This window comes from Polyodon spathula, chromosome 12, assembly GCF_017654505.1.
Source record: "Polyodon spathula isolate WHYD16114869_AA chromosome 12, ASM1765450v1, whole genome shotgun sequence".
NCBI classification, from domain to species: domain Eukaryota; kingdom Metazoa; phylum Chordata; class Actinopteri; order Acipenseriformes; family Polyodontidae; genus Polyodon; species Polyodon spathula.
In genome coordinates, this window is record NC_054545.1 from 46,314,038 (window position 1) to 46,325,217 (window position 11,180).

At 36.2% G+C, this 11,180-nt stretch overlaps 1 protein-coding gene across 1 annotated transcript; it reads left to right on the plus strand.

Moving 5' to 3' along the window:
* The first annotated feature begins 3,072 nt into the window (after nucleotides 1–3,072).
* LOC121324924 (protachykinin-like) lies at nucleotides 3,073–9,426 on the plus strand. The gene is made up of 7 exons (XM_041267125.1): nucleotides 3,073–3,079; nucleotides 5,594–5,671; nucleotides 5,772–5,890; nucleotides 6,916–7,012; nucleotides 7,338–7,370; nucleotides 7,680–7,733; nucleotides 8,188–9,426. The coding sequence occupies exons 1-7, from the start codon at nucleotides 3,073–3,075 to the stop codon at nucleotides 8,238–8,240; spliced, it is 441 nt and encodes a 146-aa protein (XP_041123059.1). The 3' UTR covers nucleotides 8,241–9,426.
* The last annotated feature ends 1,754 nt before the right edge of the window (nucleotides 9,427–11,180 follow it).

An 11,180-nucleotide genomic window follows, 5' to 3' on the forward strand; every position in this document is an offset into this window, starting at 1 on the left:
ATCTTATTTATCCGTCTAGAAACCCAGCAAACGCAGCAATTCAATTTTCCAAAGGCCTGGCCCTGCTTGTGCAATCAACAATTTTCTGCTTGTATTTCTTTTCCACTGATTAAAACAACACTGCACAGACACTTTTTCATGTCTCTGGTCTTCAAAATAGACCACAATGCATTTTAATTGGCGAGAGAGCCCTAGTCAACAAAAGATAACAAAAATGCAGGAAAAAAAAACAACGCTCTGTGTCTTATTTAAACCTTTATTCCATTACTATTAAGCTCGCCTAAAACCGGTGTCATCATCGGCACTGATGAAATACTATACATACAAGGGATGGACTAAAAATGAAAAGCAACTGCCACAACACTGTTCACTGTGTGCAGGGAAAGCACGGGCAGCCAGACCATTCTTTTGTGGAAGGTGGGGGTGGAAATCTGCAGTGAAGTTTGAAGAATTGGTCACATAATAATCACTTTTCCTTAGGAAAGATGATAATAAACTTCCTTGGTTCAATGCCCCTATGACACCAGGCACCTGGTGAATGCATACAAAAGGGAAATGTGTAATGTTGGAAATTGAAGATCAAAACGTACAATAGAGCTCACAGCAGAGCATTGCATTGACAGGTGTCAGTGTCATTTGAAAGAGAGTATATCTGTATGCACTGCACCCCTCCTGACACTATCTTGGGTACTGCTGTTTTAGAAACATCTGAGCCAAATTCAGAAACAATGCTTCAGTGTTAACATACAAGGGTGTGGAAAGAGCTAGGTCTCCACAGTGTCATGGTTGTTCACTGAATTTGCCATTCAAAGAGAAACAAGTGAATATAAACAGCTGCTTGGATATTTAGATGATTTTTTTTTTACTGTAGAGAACAGCAATCAACACGAATTCAAGCAGCTATTTAACTTGGAATTGTAAATTAGCCTGATCAACTCCAATGCCCCTCACCTGCAGAGAGCTCAGTCAGAATAATCTGTTCATGCAGCTCTCCACGGGTCCTTTAGAAAGAAGGTCTAGTGTCACTTTTTTTGTAGTCCTAAATAGAGTAGAGTCTGCCCACTAAGCGTGCACTGCCTATACATCCCTTCTTTACTTTTAGCTTAATGTGAAAAAACACATTAGCTTCCTCTCTAATGCTTCTAAGCAGGTGCAATTAGACTTCAATAAAAATTGTTACGGTATTAATTAAGTTGTTCCTGCTTTTTCTGCACAAGCTACTCATCAACACAAATTGACCGCCATCATCAGAGACCTCTCAGAGGAATAATCAGTGCAGAACAGACTGATTATGCAAAGGCTGTTTTGTTGTAGTTTTGCCAGTTAGGGCTACAGTTACTATGCAACAATATTGTACACATCTATCCAGCTTTCTTTATCAATACGTTTACTAGTTTAAAGGATCAATTAGCAAATATATCAACATTTTTCCACAATATGTAAAGATTCTGCATTATGTCTCTGAAACATATGTGTCTTAAAAATACTAGAGCTCTTTCACTCAGCAGAATGATCCTGGAAACCTTATTAATTTAATTTAAAACAGCAGAATCCAAATGGCATTTTACTTACACCTCATACAATAACATGTCTGGTCAGACTTCAGAAATTAATGTTTAGCTGGTTATTTGCAGCCGAGGTACCTTTTTCTTAAATACATCAAGTCAACAATGTCATTACCATGACAAACTGCAATTAATATACACTGCGCTATCCCAGAATATACATGTCATTCTCTAATGATTAGGTCAGCCCCAGCCCCAGTCCTCCAGTTTAATAAGTTTTTCTTTATAGCATACAGCACCACCCAGTGGCCGGATGTGGTCATTGCAGAAAAGATCTTAAAGGTAAAGGTAAATGCATGAGCTGTCTTTAGAGCTCTACCTTAACCAAGATAGAAAAACAATCAGTCTGTCTGTAAGAATGACAAGCCACATATATGCAGTCCAGGTAAAGCAGTTGTCCCTATTACACTTTCTTTCTCTCCATCCCTCCCTCAGTCTAAAAATGCTCTATTAAGAAAATAATGATCTAGTCTTTCTCAAGGAGAAATGTAATTGTTAATGACTGAGTCAGTAAAAAACATGTGCCACCCTTCCCAATTGTGTTATGAAACCACTGACATGTAGTTTACAATAAATACAAGCTGCATCGTTCTGTTTAAGTCAATTGCAGCCATGATGGGACATCTAATATTATAAAACGAACAAAGTGACTGGAAACTAAGTTATGCGTGATTTGGCTTGCTGCTTAATATTTCATAATTTGGAACCAGGGACTGATGTGTGTTCCTAAGTCTGACTGGTGGTTAACTGCTATACAGTTTGTTTTCTCCAGTTCCATTCTGCTGGATGCTTCAAAACCATTGAACAGCAGTAACCCCTCAACCTAGTTTACTGTGCTACAGGGCTAAGGTTTCAGCTGTTTACTTCTTAATGAAACTGAATGGATCCTATCGCAGTCAGAAAATCATGTATTTGCTGTCTGCAGAATGCCTTTGTTGAATACAAAAATTTCATTGTATAAATAAGATTCGGAAAGTACCTGCTCGATGCTGTTTTGTATGGTGTTCCGGAAAATGAGAGGGTTGCGATTGGTCAACTAATGTACAACCCAGAGTGAGAATAAACTTGTCAAAACTGAAAGCATGGTGCTTGAAACGCAGGAAAGCTTGGAGTGTGCGTAGTATCGCTCAGTCTTGCAACCCAGTACACGTGTGTTACTGTCAGAGTGTGGGTGAATTATCCAGTAGTGCTACTGCAGTATAACTGTTATTCTATTAATAAGAAGTTGTCTATTGGTACTTTTCTTGATCAGGGAAAACACTTAAATTACTCTGGTAAGGACCCGATATACTAGTACCACAGACCACAAAGTGCCCCCAACATTTCTGGCGGACTGAGAAGGTTCAGTTGGTTTGATGTCCATGAGACACCTTGTCTGGCATCAGCCCAGTCTGACCTTGAACAAGCCAGCTGTTTAGAATCTGCCCCAGTTTCCTAAAAATAGAAATCTAGTGACAGCCAGAGATTGAAACAGTGAGGGGCTATATCTAATGACTTATAATGCAACATGACAGGTAAGCGAATGCAAGAAAATAAAAGGGATTCAACCTACTTACAGTATCTGTTACAGCTTGTCTTAGAAGGTACAAATGACCGGTTCGCTAGGTCTGCACCTATAGACGCCATTGTGTTTATTTAGCTGGAGTCCCTTTTCCAGTTACACACCATGGGGGGTTGGTGGCAACATGGTGGAGTCGGGTTTTTAAAAGTGTTCCACATTCAGTGCTGTTTAAAAGAGTAAAAAATGCCACAAAGAACATAAAGAGCTGTGGGTAGGAATGGGGGGGGGGGGGGGGGGGGGGGGGGGTTCTAAAATCATAGCCGACTTTCTTTGCACAATATGATTAATTTGCATGTGATCCGGAAGAACATTTTTAGTAAGCTGAAAAAAAAGCTTTACCATGAAACCATATGATTTGAAATAGAGACAGCAGAGGCTGCATCCTTTTGTATTCATATTTGAAACCCAGAATTAAGTTAATTATCTTGTAAATACGCGTTTCCTTGACAAGTGTGTTAAGTGCTAAGTTTAAACGTTAACCTGATTTATTAAACGCTTAACAAAACAAATTTGGGGTTATTTTTATTCGCTTTGTGGTGATTCTACGATTTTTAAGCCACTGTCGATGGGAGATCGTTTCAGTATTTATTGATCGGCGTGAACTTTATCGGTTGAAAAACATTTACACATTTAAAATGTCATCGTGTGATAGATATGCCAAGTGCATTCTGACAGCATCTAAGTTATTAAAGCCATATGAATCGACAACCAGCGATTGGAAAGAGCAGTGGTTTGACAAGATGAAGAAAGGCTGAGTGGCAGATATCGGCTAAATAAATAATTTTAAAAAGTGCAGGTGAAACTTTTCTCTTCTTTAGTCTAAATTGCTCTCTTTTTCAAAATAACGAGATCGTGCTTTTCGGTTTTGTTTCACAATCTGTTTTTATTGTTTTTCTTTCTGTTGTTAATTTAAAAGGGCAGAAAATGTAAGTGTGCAAACCTAAATGTTGCATGTCACTCCGTACTGGAAGCAAGCCTCGTCCTGGCGTATTTATATGTTCCCTGTTTGCAAGCAGAACTGTATTTTTAGGTCCCAGCATTGGTATTTTTTTAAGCATTGTGCTGAAAACAATAGAAGAGTTGTCATCGCCTTTATAAATATTTCCCATAATAAAAGCATAGCAAAGTGCAATAAAGGATATTGAATACAAGGTAACTCATAGATAATCATTGTGGGGTAAAGCATGTTAGAAATAAACTGTGACAAACACACACACACACACACACACACACACACACACACACAATAATATATATATATATATATATATATATTATATATATATATATATATATATATCTAATATATATAATATATATATATGCATATATACGTGCACATTGTTTCATATTTTAACTTATATTATTTAACTTATAAATAAATTTCAAATATATATATATATAATATATATATATATATATATAGCGGATACTGCTATATTGTAAAAGGCAGTATCATTTATTTATATCTGATTTTGCAAAATCGTTAATTAAACATTACATTGGTTTTAATCCTATTTAATTATTGATATTGTGTAACTTCAATGCTTGCCTTTGGTATCTAAATATTATTTAGTTAATTTTTACGCTTTTGAATAACTAAATCTTTTAATGGTTTTAATGGTTCCAAATCTCACTTCGTCTATCCCTCAGATGAATGGACATTCCATCTGCATTAAGGGGATGATTGGGGTCACGTTTTCAATTAGTCTGAACACCATTGTTCATAAAATTGCTACATATGAAGAAATTAATTAAGACAGCAGTTACTACTAAAGTGTCCTTTTCAGAAATATCCTGCATATACCCGTATGCCTATAATAGTTATTATATCAGCCACCGAGTTCCCCAATATAAAAGACAAATGTGACATATATTTTGATATATGTGAATGTTATATAGATTGTATAATAGGTGCCTTATATAGATTGTATAACAGATGCCGTGTTCACATTGCGCCATATGTTCAGCATAGTAAACAGTTTTTGCAACATACCCATCCAATGTGTTATACAAACAGTTCCCAGACGGATGTAAACTAATTGTAATTTGGATTGTGGTTTAAACCAATCCATCTAAGTAAAGAAAGCGACAGAATTGTACATAAAACGAAGTTATTACGTCAGAGGATGTTGGCAGCCGTAACAAGGAAGACAAATGATGCTTCAATTTCAAATAATGTATCACGTAAGAATGGGGAAGAACATCTAATCTTTTGAGTCAAGTCCGGGATTCACTGAAACAGACCACCATCAGCTACAATTCAGACCTCTCTGGGAAAATGATCAGATGGCGTCTTAATTCTCAATCAGTCACTGAATAATACATTACAGAAATGAAAGCGAAAAGGGGACGGTGAGTCAATCACACGGTGTTTAAACTGTGTATGCACTGCAAGGGGCGGGGGATTACGGGGAGGGGGGAGTAGCCTTTGAAAATTCCCTACGGATCTTTCGGGTATAAATAGAAGGAGATCCTGTAAATGATCAGATTAAACCCCAGAGTTACTCTCACAAGTACCTTGGAAAGCTGGCGCCGGGGGAAGGTACAGAGCATCTATCTGTTTCACTTTTCTATAAACATTTCTGTAGACTTCTTTTCTAAAACTCTAGGATTCTTAGCATATTTTGTTCTTCTCTAACTAGAAATGGAAAGTTTGAAACTTTTGATCTTAGTGGTGGTGATGCTTTTTGCACAAGTTTACTGCGCTGAAGAAACGTCATTGAGTCGGGAGCAAGAAAATTGGCCAGCAACCAACTGGCAGGTAAACTATTTTTATGATCATTATTTTGTTTTATCCCTTCTTGTCGGTCTAATTACCCTACAGCTCAAGTATAGGTTTGAATAAGGGTTGTAACATTCAAGGTATCCACTTCACAGTGATGCTTGTCAGATGGAAACGTTTGTGTTGAAGTATTTTGGTGACGCAGCCTGGAACAGTGTTTTTAACTGAACTGAAGTAACTGTTTTTACTGGTTAAAAAGACATTATACTGAGAACTAAACACGTTATAATTATGAAATAGCCAAAGTGGTTGAATTTAATACATGTTGTTAAAGCACGTTCAGCCAATAGACGCAACGAGAAAGATATGCTTCAGATTCTCAAGGCAAGACAGCATTTCAAAACCGTGGACAGCGCTTAGAGATATGTATGTGTTTACAGTACAAGTCATGAAGTACTTTACAGCAACATCTAAAAGCAAAGCAATATATTTAACTAAACACTGTTGCACCGTAATACGTATAGCGATATAACGGCTGAAAAATAAACTCATCCACTTTAACTCTCATGAATTATTAATGCAAACTAAAAGAGAGTGTTTGGATTAACCTATACCAGGCCTAAACCGCAGCCACATTTCTACAGCACCAGGGAATCAATGTCGATTGCTTCAAGCACTTGCAGTTTAGCAATAATGAGGGAATGAAGTGATTCAGCCCAGCGCTAAAATGCACTAAAATCTTCTTGTGGTTTACCATGCCTAAAAGTAGACAATATTTCTCAGAGTAGAAAAGAAAAACAACACATTTGGGTTCAGTTGAAATATTCTGCCATTACTTGTTACCGGTTCAATGACACATTACTGGCCAGCACTCTGTAGTTAGAGGACTAAAGTGGAAACAGTCGAAATTTTATGGAAAATAGTTTGTGTTAAATGTTGCTCAATTTGCTGTGTGCGACGTTCACAGCTCTGTTGGAAATATAACATTCAGCCTGGTAGATAATCTGACAGAAATACACTAAATCCATGTATTTAAATGCGTTTTATTGTTTGTATGGTTTCAGAAGGAATCCTCGGAAAACAACCTTGCACGTCAAGTTGCAGAACTCATTAAGAGGTCAAAATCTCATCAGTTCTACGGGCTTATGGGGAGACGTTCAGGTACTGCACAACACTCCATCTGTCCATTAGCAAGCATCTACTAGCAAATATGGTTACTAATACCGGGCTACTTCATAGTTTTACAAATCTCCGCCTGCCTGTACATTTAGTTTTGGTCTGCCGGTTTACCTTGTTTGTTAAAAGATGTCTCTAGGGTGGAGACGGTTGGAAAGTGATATGTGCTCTGAGTGGGATAGTTCGATGTCACAGACACCGGACTCTCTATACTAAGCTAGGCATATGTTTAGTCATTAAAGCAAGGCTATTAAAAGACATTACCTGTAAGTTATAAAATAAAAGCTTTTCATACTTCTAACCTTTTTAGGGGCTCCACGGGCTGTGCCAATGGGTTACAAAAGTAAGTAATTTAGTCTTACATTTTGGAATGAATAGAATAGGGTTTGGGTTGGGTTGGGTTGGGGGGGGCATCATTCATTTATATTTCATACATGTGTTTTGGCTAAAAAGTCGTAGTTGACTTTTAATTTTAACACAGCATATAGTCACACCTGCTGGTTGATATATTGTTATTTCTGTGCCCACTGTGCACTGTGAACTTTGTAAGAAATATTTTCTGCCTGTGTCAGCGCAACTTCTTTTGATATTGTCAAAGTGGTTCTGAACTTTTCATAGATTTAAGTGACATGATCTGTTCGTTTTCTACCAGGACATAAAGGAGAGATGTTCGTAGGTCTGATGGGCAGGAGATCCTCCAGTGGAGGTATGTCTGTGTATTGACTTATGAGTACTCCATTAAAAAAATACAATTAAAATCAAGTGCTTTGCAGAGGGCAGCACTATAACTTGGAAAGTGTGAGGATACAAATTACTGATATAAGTTTTTTTTTTTTTTTTTTTTTTTTTTTAAATCATATTTCTTTACTGAGGAGTAATGCTTGATGGCAGCAAAAAAAAAAAAAAAAAAAAAAAAAAAAAAAAAAAACCTAGTCCCTAGTATCAGAGTGGTGGCATTGTTCAAATTTAATTCTTCATGCTTTAGGTCAAGACTAGTACCAATAATTTGTGTTGTCTCAGTTTGAATATATTCTAGGCTACAAAAAAAAGTGTATGGTTTATAACTGAGATAACAAAATCAATTGTAAATGATACAAAGACAGGTGGTTGCAATATATATTTTGTGTAACTTGTTGGTTTATTTTGCTTTTTGTCTTTAGAATTATCAGAAGAATTGGACAGACCTCAGTATTATGCCAGCAGACGTAAATAAATTCGAAACATCATTTAAACACTCCCTATTCCCCCCTTCCCCCTTTGTTCTTCATAGCCAGTAGACCAATCATTATAAAGCATAAACTCGAGTAAACTTCAAAATCTGATGAAACATCAACACACCTTTACTGAAACACAAACTCAGAGAAATAAAGCCACACTAACTGGACATTTACTCACTCACTTACTTCACTGGACATCCAGAATTAGGTTAGGAAATACAGGGTGACCCGGCTTTGAATGCATGCTCTTTGGTTTGAACCCTGCTGCTTTTCTTCTGTAAAAGCAAGAATATGAGTTGAGACGTAATAATACCTATGATGAACTAAAATAATCCAACTACATCTCCATTTAAATTTAAGGGCATGTGAATGGCACAAGCCACTCTTTCCTAACTCATATAATACTGTTTTAATCAATACATTGATGAAGTCTACATTGTTTTCTGACAAGTAAAACATAAATTATTATGCACCAAATCTAAATCGTGGTTCTGCATTCATAATATATTATTTTTGCAGCATTTTGTCATTTCTGAATATACAACCAGCATTGAGGCAGAGGAGTATGTCTTGTTTGCTTTCAAGTGAATTTGTATTTTAAATTATTTAAATAAACATCCATTTAAGCTAATGCCTTTTCGTATGTAAAAAAAAAAAAAAAGAAAATCCTAGTATTCTGAATTTATTTTGTTTTTAAATCATTTCAATTTTAAATTGGGAATGGCCACATAGAGTACTAGACAGGGCAGGGGTCTGTAAAATAGAAGGATTTTGTTGCCCATTGGTTTGTATACAGTGGATTCAATTCTCCCCTCAGTTCGAATGCAAAATGAATATACAGTGACTAAGGTGAGCGAGAATAGCTTGGACTACGATAAACACACTTGTCTTTAAAAACGCATATCAGGATTTTACACCACATATTTCAGTAAGGGTCAAGGGTGTTTCTTGTGTCTTGATCATGTTGCCTGTATTTGCACTACCCTTTTCCAATCGTCTTATTCAGGCATCCCGTTTTTACAGGATCCAGACGGTTGGAAAACAACCAAACTTAAATTCCATGACAGTGTAGTGTTTCTGTGTTTTTGTAACTACATGAATTAGTCTATAACACATACTTGTAAGTAGATGTTGCTTTGAATTAAAAATATATGGTTGTAATAAAATACATGTGAAATACAATAAAGTGTCTTGTACAACTTACATGAAGTCTTTTCATTTTTATTTTCTAAGATTGTCTCAGTCTTAGTATAAAACAAATAAGAGGAAAGAGTGAAAACAGTAATACGTATACCACAGTAAGTTTTAAGTATACCAGAGTAAGTTTTAAGTATACCAGAGAAAGTTTTAAGCTCCAATCTGATGCAAATAATTAAAGTTACACTCACTGATAGTTATAAGTCTGATTAGCTTATTAGTCCTACTTGCTGTTGGGGTGTTGAAAAATAGCTAATGAAGTCTCTTGGGTGTCATTGTTTCGTTATCACAATTTCTCAAACCCGAGTTTTTTTCTATATGGTAACTCAAACATTGCATATGATTAGATAGCTATGACTGCCACGTCTCTTCCTTTATTTTAATTCCATGTATCTCGCCGCCTTTAGATTGCACACTGCAAGCTTTTAATCTGGAGGCACAAGGATAAGCTTTTTTTCTGAATTTTGCATGTTCACCAGGAACACTTGTTAGCGTAACCAGCAAAATTCAAACTATGACAGACAGACAGACACAGAGTGAAACACTCAGAAGTGGAACTGAAGAGTCCTTTATACCAGAACCCCAGTGAAAGGACTGACTGATAGCCGAAAAGAACTGTGATGGGAAAAGCAGCATCTATTTCAAATCACTCAAAGCAGACAATGAAATGCCATGGATGCAATTTAGAAACCAAGGCGCAAAAGCTTTCAAAGTTGTCATTTTACAAAAATGAAAAACAGGATATTAGACTCTTCAGGTACATTCTGCTGGGAAGTGCATTTTTGTACATAATCCAAGTTCAACCTACTGTTTCTCTTTGGCATAAAATGCTCCTTGAAGAGACCATCGAACACTTTAAGGAAGTTCTCAGAAAATCTAGCAGCCTTATTTGGGGCCTGTTGTTTGATATTTTAAATACAGAGATGGGACAATTGAGACCTGGATGTATTTTGCTTATTAGATTCTAACCCAGGGAATGACTATTTTTTAATTTGCTTTAGTATTTTGGTATTACTATTTTTAGTGAGAACAAATTTGTGTTTTGTTTGATTGCTTTAAAAAAAATAAATACAGCAGGTTACATGCAATCTAGCTATATTTATGTAGATGATAATGCAACTTTTTTTTTTTTTTTAAACTAATGACAGAACTGGTTTTGTTTTAAAAAACAAGCAGAATATAGTATTGTATTTTTAAAGAGCTGTCTCTGGTTATTTGTGTTTGTTTTCAATTTAAGTCAATTAGGTCTAGAGCCAGACCTGAGTGTTCAGGAGTGAGTCGATTTTTGTGAGAAACATAAATGAAGAACACAGCCATGTGTTAGGAGCCTACTGCATGAGACTGCATGCTTTCATGTGGATTTACCAGATGATTACTTATCACATTCTAGGAGCATATTTTTTCCCCCTCAGAGGAAATAGACCATTTCATAACACTCTGAACATCATAAAAATTCTAACCAATTTTGTAAATCTTGAGCAGTGATTAGTATTAGCACTCTCCAACATCAATTTTCCCAGGATTACAGTAGCCATGAAGTCATGCAGGCACATGATCACAGGACAATTCACATGACAGTTCTTCCTGAAAGCTGCTGTACATTAAATTACATGGTATGATGTTCTCTCCATAGTTCTCAACTAAGGCTTCATAAGCACATAGAAGACAAAAAACAAAACAAACAAAAAAAAAAACACTTATTCAGACTAAAATTTACTAAATTAGCTTTTTGACCTTCA